Source organism: Diabrotica virgifera, chromosome 1 (assembly GCF_917563875.1).
Source record: "Diabrotica virgifera virgifera chromosome 1, PGI_DIABVI_V3a".
In the NCBI taxonomy this organism is placed as follows: Eukaryota; Metazoa; Arthropoda; class Insecta; order Coleoptera; family Chrysomelidae; genus Diabrotica; species Diabrotica virgifera.
The window spans coordinates 65888504-65908535 of record NC_065443.1 but is presented as its reverse complement, the minus strand read 5'-3'; the positions used below and the strand labels follow the sequence as shown (position 1 = coordinate 65908535).

At 32.5% G+C, this 20032-nt stretch overlaps 1 protein-coding gene and 1 long non-coding RNA gene across 2 annotated transcripts in view; both read left to right on the top strand.

Moving 5' to 3' along the window:
• The window catches only part of LOC126888616 (uncharacterized), a 558932-nt gene that overhangs the window by 321080 nt on the left and 217820 nt on the right, over nucleotides 1-20032 (top strand). The window lies entirely within an intron of this gene.
• The window catches only part of LOC114332281 (rab3 GTPase-activating protein non-catalytic subunit), a 61841-nt gene that overhangs the window by 14187 nt on the left and 27622 nt on the right, over nucleotides 1-20032 (top strand). Inside the window, exons 4-5 of the mRNA XM_028282056.2 lie at nucleotides 4095-5647; nucleotides 19794-20032. Coding sequence (XP_028137857.2) covers nucleotides 4095-5647; nucleotides 19794-20032 — 1792 coding nt within the window. The remainder of the gene's footprint in view (nucleotides 1-4094; nucleotides 5648-19793) is intronic.

The following is a 20032-nucleotide window of genomic DNA, read 5'->3' as shown; positions in this document are numbered from 1 at the left end:
AAATGTTGTTGCTTAGTAAAAAATTCTTCTAATAATTTATTTAATCTGACTCATTTATATCGGCAATTCAGACATGCATTATACATTTTAAAGTAGAAGACTTTAAAATGATATTGCCAATATTGATGAGTTGCGTTTCCTGGGACGACTTTACTAAAAGATAGTTCATTCGATTACATGAAATCAACCCCAACTCAAGAATATCCGCCACAAAAAATCATAGCATGTGATCTGTCTTTACAAAGACAACAAATGCAACGATGGCAGTAAAATTCTCGAGCTAGAGATTCCATAGTAAATCACGAGGGAAAACCAGGAAAAAACCTCGTGATACTATCCCGACCTCGTAAGTATTTGGGCTTACATTTAGTTTACTCTCAAAACTAATACCAAATTCTGACTTTAATGTATGTATGCTATTTTAAATTATAAATAATATTAATAATACATAGATATTATATAAATAAAACTAAAATATAAAATATGTACTATCCCGATATGTTAATGACTTACTAATCGTGGTATTTTCTTTCTATTGAGTTCTTTTAGTATGGGTAACCACATCCTACTGCATTCTACCGAGGAATTTGCGACACAATTGTTTTCATTTAGCATAATTAGAGCCGCTTCTTTGATTTTTCTCTTTTTACTATCTGTTTCTTTCAGGACTCTACTTGAATCTCTCCACTGAACTCTATGTTCATTATCACATGCGTGTTGACATATTTGAGATCTATCAAATTCTCTATTTTTAATATAAGACTGATGTTCACTTATTCTAACGTCTAATGGTCTTGATGTTTCACCTAAATAAAATTGTTCGCATTCACAAGGTATTTTATAAACACAATTCTTTCTTTTTTCTTGTTCATTGTTAGGTTTAGTTTTAGATAGAATAGATCTCAATGTGTTTGTTGTTTTGAATGTTGTTGAAATGTTGAATTTATTTCCTATTGTTTTAAGTTTCTCGGATAGTCCTTTTATATATGGTATTGTTATTTTCCTCGTATTATTTCTTGTGGATGTTATAGGATCCCGTTCTATGTTGTTCTGTTCCATTCGATCCAATCTTGACAATTCCTTATTTATAAACGATAAAGGATAATCATTTTTTAATAAAACCGATGTTAACAAATGTTTTTCTTCTAAAAATGAATTTTCGTTAGAACAAGTAATTTTGGCTCTATCATATAAGGATTTAATGATTCCCTTTTTAACGTTGATTTTGTGATTTGATTTGTAATTGAGATGTCTGTTAGTGTGTGTTGGTTTCCTATACACTTGAGTCTCATATCCAGTATCGTTCTTTGAGACTAAAACATCGAGGAAAGCTAGACTGTTATTACATTCCTTTTCCATTGTAAATTTTATTGTCTCTTCTTGATCGTTTATAATATTTAGGAATGTATCCAACAATTCTGATCTGAGGCCATATTGAAAACATATCATCTATATATCTCCACCATACAGTGGGTTTTAAATTTTGTTTAGAAATGATATTAGTTTCGAAATCCTCCATAAATATATTAGCCAATAATGGAGATAAAGAAGAGCCCATTGCTAGGCCAAAATTTTGTTTATAGAATTCATTATTTAGTTGAAAATAGGTATTATTAGTACATAATGTCAATAGGGCTTTTCATCGATTGTCATTTGTTTCGAGCTTCTGTCATATGTTGTATAATCTGTGTATAATATTAATATACACGGATTATACGACATTTGACAGAAGCTCGAAACAAATGACTGTGAATGAAAAACCCTATAACTCCATTATAGCTGATACATTTAGTCTTGTCCTAGTTGTCAATTGTCAATTATTGTTTATTTATGAAGCATAACGTAAACAATTAACGTAAAATTGAAATTATGTAGATATAATTCATCTTAATTAGCTACAATCTGTAAAAGTTTCAAGTTTCTACATTGTAAAAAAAAAGAAAATTTAAGCATTTTCCATTAAAATCGATTTTTTTATTTAAACAATTAATAAACATACAAAAAATCTGCAAATTTTCATTAATTTGTATTGAAGAAAAGGCAGTCAAATTAACGTCTAAATATTTGACCCAAACGATTGAACTAAAGAAAAACGTTTAATAAGGGGAGCTTTTATGCCCCTAATCTATTTTTCTATCAGAAAATAGTTTATTGAATTAAGGGGGGGGGGGGTATAGTTAATTCTGCGTTTTTTGCATAATTTTAAAATGTTTTCCCTTGAAAGTGGTGGGGTTGAATTAAATGGGTAAAAGGATATCTTAAAGAACAATACTTGAAGATGATTCAGTTAAATTTTTATTGAAAAATATTAAACAATGAAGCAGTGTGCATTTTTAAGTAGACGATCCAAAAAAGAAGATGATTTGCGGTGTACACTATATCTTCGGACAGAATCATTTGAAACATATAAACCAAAAAGATTATTTTAGTTTAAGAGTTTCTTGAGGTAGTGACGTCGAGTTTTTATGATTATATTGATTTTTAAATTCATGGTATAACTTTAAAGTGAAAAAATCGAAAAAGAACAAAAAAAAAGTGTGTTTGGTAAAGAGAAAAATGGTAATATAAACAAAAAAAATTGTTAAAATAAGCAAAAACTTGACGTCACTACCTAGTAAAATAGCTGAAAAAGAAGTGTGCAAAATTTCAGGAAGATCGGTGCATTACTTTAAAACGCGTTTTAAAAAAAATGTAGTTTTGTCAATAATACTAAGAAATTTTTTGTATATATCCATATCTCCGTCAATTTTGCTCAGATTAACTTGAAATTTTAATAGTATACTCTTGAAAATATTTACAATCGAATAAGCCGATAAAAAAAAATCGAAAAAAATAATCAAAAATACTATACCCCCCTTAATGTTCAGGTAAAAATTTGTTTATTTTTTTGATCCTATGATAAAAGTGGTAACTTTTATTATTATTTTTCTCTTGAATTCGTATATTTTCACAAAAGAAACAAAATCCAGAGATCGAAAGATTTCTTACGTTGGAAAACAAATTCTGGTCTCAGCCTAAATCCGAGCTTCCCATATTTTGTAAAGCAAATGGATGATAAATGAATAGATGTGGGAAATCTACAATTTGCATTCCACAATAGGTCAATTTATCTAGGAAAAACTCTAACGAATTTGATTCCTATTCCTAGTACTCAATTTGCGAGTAAACGAAGGTGAACAAAGACAGTTTAAGATTTAGCTTCGGTATAGAGACCACCACCTTTCACTTGTGCCCTCTTGGACTCCTCAGAACAACTCGTGGTGTGCTCTGTAGTATATTTTCTTAGTGAAATTTTTTATTCTGTGCATAAACCATAGTGTTTGCAACAATTTTTTTTTCAAACTTTTTCAAATTAACAAAACGAAACATTTTCAAATCGATTTTTCTAGAAAACGGTGCATCCTACCGACTTAAAGCAAGAGTACCTTTTAGTACTAAAATACCTCAAAATTTAATAATTCAGTATCAAACATACTTAAAAGATAAAGACAAAAAAGTTATGGAATAAAATAACCGTTCCCTACCCAAAACGAACGCCTATGACCGGTACTAGAAATTCTAAGATGGAATCGATTTATCTCTGGAAGATAAATAGGCGTACCAGTTTTCGTTTTTCTAAATAGAAGCGTTCTGGAGCTATTTAAAAGAAAATAATTACAAGTCGCCATCTTTAAAGAGCTGTAACTCCTTTAGGAAGCATTTTCGGACTAGATGAATTGGGTTAAATCATCTTCAAATTATCTGAGGAATCTTCAGTCTTTGTTTGTCGGGAGAGTTTCTGGACACCCTGTATATGCAATAAGCTTTTCTTGTACAGTTAATTGTATTTAGTTATTGATTAGTGTTTTACTAGTTGCAAGCTGTTCCCATTCTTTCATTCCATAAATGGCATGCCTATTTTTTAATTGATATCATCAGGCAAATCATTTTTTTTTAATAGTTTATGCCATTGGTCAGGTACTGGAATAGAAATTACCCTTCGCTTTCTCTTTTTTATATGTTATTTACTACATTGCTCAACCTGATTTTCAAGCAACCTGTAAATTGTTCGTAAGAACTTAAAAAGGAGAATTAACATATTTAATTTTTCGCAGGAGCTGGTTAACTGGAAATAAGTTTGTTCAAGAAAAGCAAGTATCTGTAGCAGTGCAGCCTGCCGATGCCATGGGATGTCGATTTGGACTCTGTGACCTTAGACGCACATCTTCTGAGATTATTTTATCTCCAGACCATAAATTGGCTGCGGTTTGTGATAGTTTAGGCCGTATTTTACTCATAGATACCTTCAAAGGAATAGTCCTTAGAATGTTTAAGGGATATAGAGACGCTCAGTGCGCATTTATTCAAGTCGCAGATGAAAGGAAATCAAAACATAGATTAGGCAATAAGGTAGCTCATTTTTTGGTGATTTATTCTCCCAAAAAAGGAACATTAGAAATATTTTCTGTGCAACAAGGAACTAGAATATCCATATTTACAGCCTCCAAGCACAGTAGGTTGTTATATATTAATTATGGTTTAGTAGGTTTCAGTACTACTTCTAAAAGCAAATTTATTTGTCAGTATACGACTTTGTTCATTGATAATGACGGTCAGGTAAAAGAATTTTCTGTACCGTTCCACTTTGCTCTTGCTGAAAAAAACAATAAGAGAGCCAGAGATATACATTTATACAAAAAATTCCGACATCTAATAAAATCTGAGTCAGTAGATAACGACAGGCTGTTAAACGAGGCATTAAACACTTGTACTGAACTAAAAACTGTAGAAGGGAAGACTCAGATGGTGGAAATGTTATTAGGAAACAAACATGTGCCTCCTGAAGTAAGTCTTTGTTGTGTCCAGTATTTTGTAAATGAGTTGGAAGGTGAAGAATCGCTAAATTTAAAAATTTTGTGCCAAAATGCTAGTCTTTTATTAGAATTATTTGTGTTCATCACGAATCCCGTGGACATTGAAGCAGAAAACGGAAACGAATCACATAATGAATTCTCCTTGAACATAGATGTAAAAGAAATGAAAAATTTGCAAAAATTACTAGACCTAAGTATTGTTAATGACAATGTTAAGCTTCCAGAAGTACATGTCAAATTTACTGATGGTTCAAAATTCTCCCCCTCTGAATTCATCTCTGTTTTTGACTGTTCCAAGCCAGATATTGTCAGTCTAAAACCAAACCTAGACGACGATTTGAAATTCAAAGCGTCAGAAATAATTTTTAAGCCCTATATTTCAGGAAAAATGAAAAATATATCCGAACTACAAACAAAATTAACAAACCTAAAAATATCAACCAAGAACCTTTTTGATTTACTAGTCAATTATTGGGTCAATAGGTCCCTGCATATCAACCTTAATCTAGAAAAAGAAATTCAAAAACTAGCAGATGTTATATATGCATTCGTGAAAATATCCAAAGAAGACGTGAACCCAGAATATGGGGATATATCCAAGTTCTGGTGTCAAATCAGAGACGTTCTGGCTAATTCCGCTCGCCCGTTTCCGGCCCTTATGGCCGCCATTTTGTGTAAAAACGTTGCCCATAAATTTGAAATGGAAGTACAGTTGGCGGAGTCAGGAACGAGTTTGGATGATATGGATATGGAAGTTCTGTCCCAAGAAAATGTTGCATGGTCTTTGCTGATAGGTAAGTATTATTCAGGCAAATCTATTTTTACTTAGGACTAGTGTTGCCAGGTCCGATTTGTTTTTAATCGGTACATAAGCAAAAACAAATCGGGATTTAGGGCTGTAGATCGGGACAAATAAATAACAATAGCCCAGTAAATGACCGTTTTGGAGTGTAATTTTCAGAGTCAACTCCGAATTGCATGAAAATCTGGTTTTAGGTTATATTTACTGCCTACTTCAAACAGTTCAAAGTTGAACTTGTATCGTTGGCTGCTTTTACTTGTGGGGCGACAGTTACAGTTACCCCTTCTCGGGGATAAAAAACGCGCGTTTTAAGTAAGTCCCAAAATGGATCAACTGACTAACTCTAAAAAACTTTTGTTCTATATAATTTTTAAACTAAGTCAATACTTTTCGAATAATTTTATAGAAAAAATATTCTTAGCAAAAATGTAGCTTTTAAAAAAGCAAAAAAAATCGTATGTTCAGAAAGTCTATAAAACCAGTAAAAGCAAAGTTGTAGCTCATCAAAAACACGTTCTTATTCGTCAAATTCCAAATCTAATTTTTCAACTTAAAATAACCAAAAAATTGAAGCAATTTTCGGGCAAATCCTATGAAAATTTTCTAAAGTGTTTAAAAAAATCTTTAATTTTGTTTTATATAAAAGTCTCTAGCATTAAAACTAAGCCAGTTACGCTCAAAATAAAGTTGGCCCCTTTTTTTTGTTAAAAAAAGTCGTGAAAATCTCCCCCTATTTAGCACCGTAAATAAAATTAAAGTTACCGCTTTACCATTTACTTTATATGTGTATTGTTTATACGATCTGTAAGGTTTACCGGTTGGGAGTGCTTAGTTTTGAAAAAATTAGTTTTATAGTAAAAAAAAAGTTCCTAAAATATTGGAAAATGCCCGTTTTTCAAAATAACTTAAAAAGTAAGTATTAGGGATACTAAAAATCTCAAGGAGTAAAAAGTAGGTAGGTTTTGCTTTTATAAAGATGATAGATTCATTTTGTTTTTCTATAAGACAAAAATTGGTTAAAATATGGCTGTTCATATTTTGCCTACACTCGTGATTAGTGACTCGTTCAGGACCTTTCAATCATGTAAAAAATACATAAGTAAAGTAAATTGTTTGTAAATCGGTAACGATTAATTTCATTTGGGGTGATAAGTAGAAGAGATTTTCACGATTTTTTTCCAAAAAAAAAAGGAGTCAACTTGATTTTGAGCATAACTCGCTTAGTTTTGATGCTACAAACTTTTTTAAAACATAAAAATAAAGCTTTATTAAAAAAGTTTTAATTGGTTTTTCCCGAAAAATACTTCATTCCTTGATTATTTCACGTTGAAATATTTGATTTGGAATTTGACGAATAAGAACGTATTTTTCATGAGCTACAACTTTGCTTTTGCTGGGTCTATAGACTTTACGTGATCACAATTTTTTTAATTTTTTTTATATTATGCTACGTTTTTGCTAAGAATATTTTTTTCGATCAAATACATACACTCACCGGCACAAAATTCTGCCACCCAAAATTTTTTATTAAGTTTGACAATCTATAACTTTATTATTTGTACTCCGATTTTCAAGATTCTTGCATCAGTTTGTAGGTATATGTATTGATGTCGTTTTTTATTATTCCAGTAACAAAAAATTTTTGCTTAGATGGCATTATACGGAGTGAATGGAAGCGTTGTATTTTTTCTTAACTTTATAAAATTCTGTGGAAAAATTTTGAGGGCTGATTTTGTTTCATAATCCTTTTGTATTATCCTGGAAGTATCACTAAGGTTTTGTTTTTTGAATTATCCAAATATCTCCTTTCTTGTAACAGCTGTAAATAAAAACACTGCTTTGAAGGTTTTTTTAATTAAAAATAGCAAACTCACTAAAATTAACAAAACAAAACAAAATTAACAACAACACCAGACAATTCAATAACAAGTCTGTCCACCTCTTGCGGCAACGACTGCTCGCAATCTGTTTGGCATCGAATAAAGATGTGTTATCCTTGTCTCGGGAATAGCCCGATATTCCTCTACCGGGACCATAACTGTACCAAATTTTCTGGAGGCCTAGGATGACGGCGAATAGCTTTTTTTTAATTCATCCCATAAATACTCAATAGGATTGAGATCTGGGCTGCATCCGAGCCATCCTAATCTTATCAATCCAACCTCTATTTTATGAGACAATCAGTGTTTTTATTTACACAAATGATAAAGCTCTTACAAGAAAAGAGATATTCGGATAATTCAAAAAACAAAATTTTAGTGATGCCTCCGGGATAATATGACAGGACTATGAAACAAAACCAGCCCTTCCATTTTTCCACAGAATGTTTTAAAGTTAGGAGGAAATACAACACTTCCATTCACCCCCGTAAAATGCAATGCAAACAAATTTTTTGTGTTACCGGAATAATACCAAACGATATCAATACATGTACCTACAAACTGGTGCAAAAATCTTGAAAATTGGAGCACAAATAATAAAGTTATAAATTATCAAACTTAATCACAAATTTTTGGGTGGCGGAATTTTGTGCCGGTGATTGTAGATACTTTTTGAGTTATTTGTGAAAATTGCCTGAAAGCGTGATTGTAATATTTACAATCTGTCCTCAACTAAGAACAATAGGTAAATTATTTGACAAAAATTGAAAATTTGACCTGTAGAGGGAGATCCAGTGATCACCCTCTTTACATAAATTAAATTAAAACAAATTAAAATAAGTTTAGTTATCACATATTATTCGAATCTTCTTGCTAGGTCCACTACTTTGAATCTCTTCAGGCGTCGTACATCATTGTGTTCATCAGTGAGGTTGCTGGCTAAGTCGTTTGGATGAGATTCTAGTCTCTTGGAATATTTTTTGTAATATTCCGTTATTACTGTTTTTATGGATGGCACATTGAGGTTCTATCACATAGTTTGGCACGTACCAAGGGGCATTCAGCATTGTTCTAAGACTTTGTTCTGGAATCTCTGCAATATTTCTAGGTTAGTTTGACTGGCTGTCCCCCAAAGTTGGATACCATAGGTCCACACTGGTTTTAATATAGTTTTATATATCAGCAGTTTGTTTTCAAGTGATAGTTGAGATTTACGACCGATGATCCAGTACATTTCTCGAAATTTTATTCCTAGTTGTTAATTTCTTTTTGTAAAAATGTGTTTTTGCCAAGTTAATCTCCTATCAAGATGGATTCCTAGGTACTTGACAGTATCGGTTTGTGGAAGTTGCGTTTCATTTAGTGTTACAGATGGACATGTTTGTCTTCTCATGGTGAAGGTTACATGGATGGATTTACTCTCATTCGCCTTTATCTTCCATTTTTTAAGCCATATTTGTATATTATTAAGGTCTTTCTGAAGGGTTCTGGATGCTGTATTTGGATCATGGTGAGAGGCTAGTACAGCAGTGTCATAAGCAAACGTTGCACACGTTGATTTGTTACTTGTGGGTAGGTCAGCAGTGTAGAGCAAGTACAATATCGGTCCCAAGACACTTCCTTGTGGTACTCCGGCTTTTATTGGTCTCAGACTTGTGTATTCATTATCCTGCTTGACTAGGAAATGTCGGTTGGAAATATAGCTTTTTAGGATTTGATAAAAAGGATGAGGAAGGTTTTTCTTTAGTTTAAAGAGCATACCAGCATGCCATACCTTGTCGAAGGCCTGACCAATGTCCAGGAATGCAGCAGAACAATACCTTTTATTTTCTAGATCACTTCTGATGTGTTTTACCAGTCTATGTACCTGTTCTATCGTTCCGTGTTGTGTTCTGAACCCAAATTGGTGTTGGGGAATTAGTTTCCTTTCTTCTATAACTGGGGACAATTGTTTAAGGAGAAGTTTTTCCAAAATTTTTGATAGAACAGGTAGCAGGCTTATTGGTCTGTATGAAGTCACCTGAGTTTTATTTTTCCCTGGCTTAGGTATGAGAATAATTTGAGCAACTTTCCATTGTTCTGGGTAGTAACCTAGCCTAAATATTGCATTAAATACTTGCGTTATCATTTTCAGACCTTTGCATGTCAATTGCTGCAGTACTTTCCCGTTGATCAGGTCATACCCTGGAGCTTTTTTTGGACTGATTTCATGCTGGATCATATTTCTAACTTCTTTAGTGGTGATTTTTTGTATAGGTAAGTCCATCTGGTAGGGCGATTCCAGGAAGTCATTTATTTCTTCCTCTGTGTCACCATCTTCCATGGGATGTGGCTGGAATACATTAGTGAGGTGATTTGCAAATGCTTCGGCTTTTTCCTTATTATTTCTACACCAGTTTCCCTCTTGGTTTCGTATTGGTGGTATTTGTTGTTTCGGGTGTTTGATTTTTCTCGTGGCCTTCCAAAGAGAATATTCACTATCTGCATTTGCTGATAAACCTGTAAGATATTCTTGTATTTTGTTATTTTTGATATTATGCAATTGTAGTTTAATTTCCTTGGTGATTTTATTTAATTTCGTCTTGTTCTCAGGTATACTTTTTCTTCGCCACTCCTCCTTTATTTTTCTCTTTCTAGCAATCATTTCCTTCATTACAGTTGGGCAATTATCTTTCAATTCTGTTTGGTAGCAGTCAGGGGTAGCATACCAAGCAGCTTCTTGTATAGATTTTTGAAGATTTTCTACTGCTGCGTAGATGTCACTTTCTGTTTTCAATGGGATGTTTATGTCAATTAGTTCATCTAGTTTAGTCTTGAAAATGCTCCAGTCTGTTTTGTTACTGTATAGTGATGGTTGTTTAGTACTGTTTGTTATTTGTGCATACCATGTCGCGATTACGCTAGAGTGGTCAGAGGGTAGATCGTAACAAGATTCTACTTTTGCCAATTTAACATTAATTCCTTTAACAATATAGAAGTCGAGTAGATCAGGTATTTTTGCATTGTCGGTAGGCCAGTAAGTTGGTTCCCTTGTGGTGAGGTAATTTGCATTGGTCGCATTTATAGCTTTAAGAAGTTCTCTGCCTTTTGTGTTAATAATTCTGGATCCCCAGGTAGTATGCTTAGAATTAAAATCTCCTCCTGCTATAAATCTATTTCCTAATGTTTTAAAGAAATTTTCAAACTGTTCCGTTTTGTTATTGTGGTTTGGCGGACAGTATATAGCTGATACTGTTAGTGGGCTTAGTTGATCTTCCACAACAATGCTGGTGGCCTGTAGATAGTCGCATTCATCTTTTTGTATTTCGTAGTGCTTTAGTTTATTACTAACTATTATTGCAGTGCCTCCATGTGCTTTTTCGTTGGAATGTTGCGTATGATAAGTTGTAAATCGTGGAATATTAATGTGGTTTTTGGATGTAAAATGAGTTTCTGTAATCAGCATTATGTCAATTTTTTGTGTGTTAATAAATAGTTTTAATTCTTCTACATGTTGACTTAAGCCATTGGCGTTCCATAATACTAGCTTTAGTAACTGAGTCATTTCTGGTTGAGAATCATGATCAGGAGGTTGAGCATAGTGCTCATTTGTTCCGTCAGTTTTTTTAACATGTCTTTCAGTTCTGACATGTCTGTGTGGTTATTAGTTTGATTTGGTATATGTTGTGTAGTAGTTTGGTTGGAGGCTTGCTGGTTATCTGCTTGCGTTGCTTGTGCATATGTTATTCCAGGTTGCACGTAGTTGACTGTTGTAGTTCTATATTGGTTTGTCCTCGCGTTGTGTCGTAAGTTAGGGAATTTAAGTTTTTGTAATTGTTTGTGAACTTCACACCCTCTATAATTTGCGGGGTGATTTTCACCACTGTTAGCACATTTAACATTACTGTCTCTGGTTTTCCTAGGACATTCTTTAGTGTAATGAGGTTCTGCGCATTTGACACAGCACGGTTGTTTATTGCAGAAGTTTTTTGTGTGGTTGTATTTTTGACATCTACTAAATTGCGGAATTATTCTCTTGACATGCGGTGCTTCGAATTCTACTATGGAATGCATTACTTGTTTAATGTTATAGATGTCCTTGTTATTATCTTTTGTTTCTAGATCAATGTAGAACATAGGCAGCGATTTTTTTGTTTGGTTATGTAGTATATTCCATATGTTTATAACATTATGGTTTTTGGTTTTAAGATCTTCTTTTATCTCTTCTACATTTGTCGTGGGGTGCATGCCTTTAAGAACCACTCGGTAGTGTCTTTCACTTTTAGGTTTATAAGTGTGGAAGTCCGTGTTTTTTGTTTTTAGAGCATTTATTATGGCGGTGTATGCTTTGTCTGATTTTGGTTGAATTTTTATTTGTTCGCTGTTGATAGCTTTAGTGATAAAATCATTTTCTGCTACTTGTTGCAATAGATCGATAAGAGGCTTGCAGATCTGCACGCCTGATACAAATATTGGAGGTGGTTTTGGTTTTGCATCTGTATTTTTAACTGTGTCCTCCAAATTGTCACTTTCATCTATTGAACTTAGTGCTTCAAATTGATTTTGTGTTGTTATAGGTTTACTTAACCAGTACTCACCAAGTTTTGTTTGTCTTTTGTTACTTCTAGGCATTTCTGGACTGCTTCTTAATCTTTTTCCGGTAACCTCGTTCCATTGCTGTTCTTCAATACTGGCTGTTTGTTCATTTGTTTGGTTTATTTGTAGTGAATCATTAGGTTGTTGGGAACAAGTGGGAATTTGTATAGGATTTTGGATCATTGGAGCCATGGTTTTTACATTTTGTCATACAAATAAACATTTTCAATCGTAAATAACTCGAAAAGTATTAACTAAGTTGAAATGCTATAGAACTAAAATTTCTTAGAATTAGTCAATTTATTCATCTCCAGACATAAACGCGTGGTTTTTCACCCCCCAACTAGGGTTGACTGTCACCCCCCGAGTAAAAGCAACCAACGGCACAAATTTTCATGCAATTCAGAGTTGATCCTGAAAATTACACGGTATCGCCGTATTTCCCGTTCATTTACTGGACTACAAGATTTTTCTATAATAATTATTTAATCCTACATAATAATAATAATCAGACGAAATTACAAAAAAAATCGTAGATTAAGTAAATTATTTATTTTTTATTAAAATTATATTTTTCATTCGATTTTGCCGCTTTTAGGAGTGCCTTGTTTTTATAACATAGTTATAAAATTCACTGAAGTCCTCCTGAAATTGGTTTTCGTGTGTGAAAATCCGGACATTTAGTGTCCCGATCAGGTGCAAATCGGTACCCGTCCCCAGACCCCTGAAAATCAGGACACCTGGTAACGCTACTTAGGACAATTGCAAATAGAGCCACAAGTTTGTATGTATGTCAAATGAACTCGGCGCACACACTGCCAGTGATGCCACAGCTACCGGTTTTTCGGTAGATCTACCGAAAATGTCCGAAAACCTGTAAAATCTACCGATCTACCGAATTCTTCCTTTTTCTACCTAAAAATCAAAATTATTATAAAATTTTTTTTAGCGGATAGATTTGGCAACAGAATTTGGTCAATTTTCAAGAATTCTTGAATCGCTTTACTTAAATAGCTTGTAACTCATGTGCAAGCCAACAGCAGATACGGATTTACCAATACTTTTATGACCAGTCCTTTGTGCTTTTATATTATGATTTTGGGGGTAAAATGTATCTACCTGAATAGTGAAGGATTGTGGCTTATTTTGAATTTTGATATAGAAGATAATTCCAAACTCAAAATAGTATTTATATTAAAATCTTAAAACAGAAGTAACTTCTGTACCTTTTAAACACTGCGTTCCCGGTAGTCTTCAAGCGACAAGCCATGGCGGTGGCCGGTTCTCGCTACTTGTACTCGGTGGTGACCACAAGTGGTTGTGTTTGCGAGCGCCCTAAATCGTTATTTTCTTAATTTACAACATTGTGAACACTATTATAGAGCGTTTCTGATAATGTTCTCCAAACACCACTTAGGTCCGATCAGGAGCTTAGCAAGGGGCTGGCGTAACATTATAGTTTTTGTTTTTACTTTTGAAATTATTATGCTATACTGTAATGTAAATGATACAAGATTTTAATACTATACGATAAGTCTCATGAGTCTTCTAACATTGTTCCTAAATATTGTAGCGTGCTTACGGTTAAAATAATACTCTCGGTTCGTTTATACGAATTTATTTATACAAGTTACAGACTAATTTATTTTACAGACTAACTACTAAAAATTCCAGCCTTATTTATATTGAATACAAAAATACAAGCCATGTTCTTGAACGTTCCAGAAAAACGGAACCGCCCAACTTTAGTAATGCGTAGGCGATCTTTCTCGAGAAATCTTTTCCTCGGTCGTCTGATGAGTCATCCTTCCAGATGTCTCCATACGTAACAAGCTGTCGAGACGGAACCTGTTATTTGCTGTCGGTAATTCGTCACAATATAATCCATAAGAGAATTTACAAAGTGTTTGAAAGTCAAATTTCCTCCAAACCAGTTCGGGTTCATAAATGAATAAAATCACGTATTACATTTAATAATATGGACTCAATATAAACGTAAAGAAAACCAAGCTCATGATAATTAGCAACAAATAGCTAACAGAAGATCAACTCTACATCTACTAAACCTCTGTAGAAAGAATGACGCACTATAAGTACCTCGGCACCATAATAAATTAAGAATGGACCAACAACCAGGAGATAAAAGCACGCATCGGAAAAGCTAGATCCACCTTCAACCGGATGAGGGTCTTCTTCAAGAGCTACAACCTCTCTCTTGGAATAAAAGTATGAATGCTCCGATGCTACTTCTTCTGTCATTTTTATGGTATTGAATCGTAGACCTTTAACGAAGATATGTACAGAAGATTGCATTTGAGATGTTACTATATCAGAGAATACTTAAGATTCCGTGGACTGACAGAGTCACAAATGAGGAGGTACATACAAAAATAAGAATCATCTAGAGGTGGTGACCACCATGAAACCTTAAAAGCCACAGTAATTCGGAGACATTATGCGAAATGAATCCAGATATGCCTTCCTACAAGCCATCGTGCAAAGAAAAATATTTATAGTGATCCAGGAAGAAGAACATCCTCAGAACCTCAGGACCTGGTTCAGCACAACATATATGCCGCGGTATTTTCGCGGTGTTGCAGACAAGATAAATATTGCCATGATGATTGCCAACATTCGTCACGAATATGTACACCAAAGAAAATACTGTAAAGCTATTTTACTGTGTAAAATTGGTGCAAGATTTTATATAGGTATAGCAAAGAATATTGAGTTCTCTTGTTCCGATTCTATATCCCATTTTGATTTTAACTTTCGTTATAATAGGCTATTGATTATATTCAAAATAAGATAGCTAAAAGGAACTACAACGTTAACGGGGTTTTATTATTTGATATCGTCAACGGACATCTATATATAAAAAAACCGCGAAGTGCTACCATTTAAAGGGGTGCGTTTTTGAGAAATGGGTAAATTAGTCCCTGGGCACAGGTTACATTAGGGTGAGTTCTATGCACTTTTGGTACAAACATATCTACACAAAAATTGTTCTTGGTTAAATTTCCTATCTAAATATCGCTTTTTAAAGTCAATGATAATTTTTTTTACAAAAATATATTCAAAAGAAAAAGTACAAAGAAACCCGAAAGAAAGAAATTTTGTTTTTTGTCCCATAACTTTTGTCCACGAGGATATAGGTATAGACATTGCTTTAAAGAAAAAAAACTACATATTTCTTCTTTAAATGTTGTTTAGTAGAGGTAATTGGGATTTATAGTTTTCGAAATATGATTTTTCAAATTTCGCCACTCACAGCAATTTTCCTTGTTATTTCGCAAATATTGTTCTGTAACTTTTTTCTACGTAACTTTAGGTATATACAATGGTACACGTAATAGGAATAGAAATCAATTACCTTTAAAATCGTCTACTGTATAACGTTGTACGACTTTTTTTAAAGAGATTATGGTTTTTCAAGTTTTTATACTTTTGACGATTTTTTGTAATATAATATAAAAATAAAATAATATTATTATATAATATATATAGTATATTATATAATATAATATTATATTATATATCATATAATACCTAATATAAAAAAATATTATTTTTTACATTTTTTACGATTATTTTTGAAATTTCTCATTATAATGTTTTTTTTCTTGTACATGAATATGAATATACTATTATATTGTTCAATAAAGAGGGCTTACTTTATGTTCTTTAAAATGGTGTATCATCTATATTTAAATACATAATGGAAACCGAGTGATTCTTTGATATTTTTTACCTGTATTATTTAAAATAATTATTTCTTTTACAAAAATTACATAAACATTAGTCTTAGAAAACATCACTTTAGTTAAAATTATTTAAACGTTGACATTTAAAAAATTTTCAAAATCAAAGTCCATCTCTTCTTTAGCATTAGCTTCAATATCTTCCTCTGACACCTCAGTTATCTTAGAGTCCCACAATTAGTACCCATGCACATTCACCCTTTGCAAAATATTGAACAACTAATTTCTATCTTCCTACAACCGCAGTTTTTTGTACATCCTTTGGTACATTTACATGCTATTTTTTCAAGCAAAGCTTGTGGTGCAGGAGCTTTGACAGAAAATATTGGAATTAATCCATATTTTGAAGTTTGCCCGGCCGAGTCAAGTGGATCCAAAGTATTACCTATACAAAATAAGATTCAATTATAACACACAATCACATAAAAAAGTTATAATGAGGAATTTAAATAATAATCCTAAAATCAAAAATCGTTGCAAGTACTTATTACATTTTGAAAAAGCATATCTTATTAAAAAATAATCCTAGAATTTTTTGTAATACACCATTTTTAAGTAAACAGAATAAGCTTTCTTTTTTATTATATAATATATTCCTAAATTTAGAAAGACACAGTTATAATGGGCAATTTAAAAAATAATCGTAAAAGTATAAAAACTCGTTAAAGGTATAAAGTCTTGAAAAAGATAACCTCTTTAAAAGAAGTCGTACAACATTATACAGTAAAACATTTTAAAGGTAATTGATTTTTATTCCTCTTACATGTACCATTGCAAATGCCTAAAGTTACGTAGAAAAAAGTTACAGAACAATATTTGCGAAATAACAAGGAAAATTGCCCAAAATTGCTGTGAATGGCGAACTTTGAAAAATCATATTTCGAAAACTGTAAATCCTAATGACCTCTTCCAAACATCATTTTAAAGAGAAAATATGTAAGTTTTTTTCTGTGAAGCAATGTCTATACCTATATCCCCGTGGACAAAAGTTATGGGACAAAAAACAAAATTTCTTTCTTTTGGGTTTCTTTGTGCTTTTTCTTTTGAATATATTTTTGTAAAAAAAAGTATCTTTGAATTTAAAAAGCGATATTTAGATCGGAAATTTAACCAAGAACAATTTTTATGTAGATATGATTGTACCAAAAGTGCATAGAACTCACCCTAATGTAACCTGTGCCCAGGGACTAATTCACTCATTTCTCAAAAACGCACCCCTTTAAATGGTAGCACTCCGCGGTTTTTTCATATATAGAGATTCATTGACCATATGAAATAATAAAACCCCGTTAACGTTGTAGTTCCTTTCTATGGTACATAATCAATAGCCTATAATTTCATCCGACATTTGGTGCATTTTTTACATAACGTCAAAATGCAAAACGCAGCTGCTAAAGCTGCGGGTAAAATGAGCATCTCGTGCCGTGGCGTCAGACTAGTCTGACGACATGATGTGTTGTCAAAATCAAAATGTAAACAAAATCTTAACCTAATTCTACTTCACTTCTCACTCTCACTTTGTTTCATTTTGCTATTTGGTTTTGCTAATAAGTTGATTGTACACATTGTAATCTTTAGTAGTTTTTAATTAAACTTTAGTAACTCTGGATCTTGAACATATTCATTTATGATCTTAAAAAGGAAACATAAATCTGCTTCAAACCTTCTATGATGTAGTGACGAGATATTAGGTATTGAAAGTATATCATCATAATATGTGTATTGCTGTTTAATAAAACCAATTTTGTAAACACAATCAATCAAGAATTTATTTTGAACTCTGGATTCTGTAGATGTCACTATTATATAAAGGAGACCAAACTAAATGAGGGAACTATACTCCAAAACTGTTTGGACTAAACTTAAGTATAACATTTTTAAAGTTTGTACTGAAAACTGATTACAGTTTCTAAGAATAGCCCCAATATCTCTAAAGTTTAAGTTGGAAGTTTCATTAATATATTTAAAAGTTAATTTAGAATCAAAATTTATACCCAAATCTTTAATATTACAAACTCTCTTGGTCTTCTAAAAGTAATTTTAAAACATTTTTTATATTCAAGTAAAAAATGCACAATGCAATGCGTATTTAAAAAAATGCACCAGTTTTGTAAAAGCCTCAAATACGCGTGTGATTTTTTTAAAATTATTTACATCCCACCTAAAAAAAATAAAAACGAAAAAATTACGTTTTTGGTTGCGGGGGATGGGGAGGGGTCAAAATTGCGCTGTGGCTTATTTTTAATCACTTAGGACGTAAACAAAATGAATTTAATCCATTTTGAAGTCTATAAAATGGGGAAAATACCCAAAAACCCCCTAAAAACAAGTTTTCAGATTTTTCAAGATGCCGCACCGTACTGAAAAATCTGAAAAAAAGTACGAATATAGCTTTTAATAAAATACACCAAATACAAAAACAATTAGACCTGCAGACTGAACGTTATTTTTTAATCACATACACTGGGGTGCAAAATTAACCGGACACCTTAAAAATGAGTAATTTTTGATTTTTGGAATTTCCTAAACCTGTTGTTCGATTTAAGTGATTTCTTAATATATTATAGCCTTATTCTTTTACAATATCGCTGTAATAGTATTGTTGCTAAACAGTTAAATATTCATTGTATACCGGCTGTACCAATCAAACTGTGTTTTTTTCTAAAAGTTCGCATCACCCTGTGGAACATTCTAGCATTTATAAAATACTGAAATTAAATTCCACCTATAGCCTCATGTTTTCTCAACATTTTGTTTTTTGATTCATTCGCTTACATTGGACCATAAAAAAGTTAGGTACTTTAACAACTAGCCATGTTTTTCATCAATACAGGGTGTTTTAAATAAGTATGGCCAACTTTAAGGGGAAATTGTACATAAAAAATAATGAGAGTTTGCTTTATAAACGATATGTCCAAAAATGCTTCGTTTCCGAGATAGGGGGTGTTGAAATTTTTCTTACAAAATGACGATTTATTTATTGCTTTAAAACCTGTTGAGATATGCAAATGAAATTTGGTCGGTTTTAAGATGTAGTTATTGCACATTTTTTGACATACAATGAAGCATTTAATATTCACCATTAGCGCGCATATGGGTAATATAACCGCTCATATTACCCGCATGCGCGCCAATGGTGAATATTAAATTCTTACTTGTATGTCAAAAAATGTACAATAACTACGTCTTAAAACCCACCAAATTTCATTTGAATATCTCAAGCGGTTTTAAAGCAATAAATAAATCGTCAGTTTGTAAGAAAAATTTCAACACCCTCTATCTCAGAACCGAAGCATTTGCGGACATAGGTTTATAAAGCAAACTGTCATTATTTTTTCATGTAGTACCCCTTAAAGTTTGCCACACTTGTTTAAAAACATCCTGTATTCACGAAAAACATGGGTAACTGTTAAAGTACCTAACTTTTTTATGGTCCAATATAAGCGAATGAATAAAAAAAACAGAATGTTGAGAAAACATGAATCTATAGTTGGGTTTTAATTTCAGTATTTTATAAATGCTAGAATATTCCACAGGGTGATGCGAAGTTTGAGAAAAAACACAGTGTCATTGGTACACCCGGTATACAATGAAAATTTACCCGTTTAGTAACAACATTATTACAGTGATATTGTTAACGAATAAGGCTATAAAATATTAAAAAATCACTTAAATCGGACAATAGGTTTAGTAAATTCGAGACATCAAAAATGACCCATTTTTAAGATGTCCGGTTAATTTTGCACCCCAGTGTAGAATGTAATAAAATGAAAAAATTGAATTCTGGGAATGAGGGCATTTTGCCTTTCTTAACGGGGGTACCCTTTTCTCGATTATATCAGAAAGTCCTAATATCTTCTTCGCTAAAACTTATGTTAATGAGTTTTTCATATTTGTATTCAATTCGTTTTAAATGTTGTAGGTAAACTTGAAGACATTTCTCTTTTGAACATAATTATGTCGACCAAACCTCCGGCTGTTGAGAATTCTCTGCCAAAATTGAAACCAGAAGAGGTTCATATTAGCCTCAAATACGTTCTGCAAAAGGGTAAAGGATCCGTAAGCGAACTAGTTGCCCAGTGGCTCACGTCAGTTGGAGTGGATCCCCAATATATATTATCCAATGAGGAGCAAGATAGAAACAATGAAAGTGATAAAGAG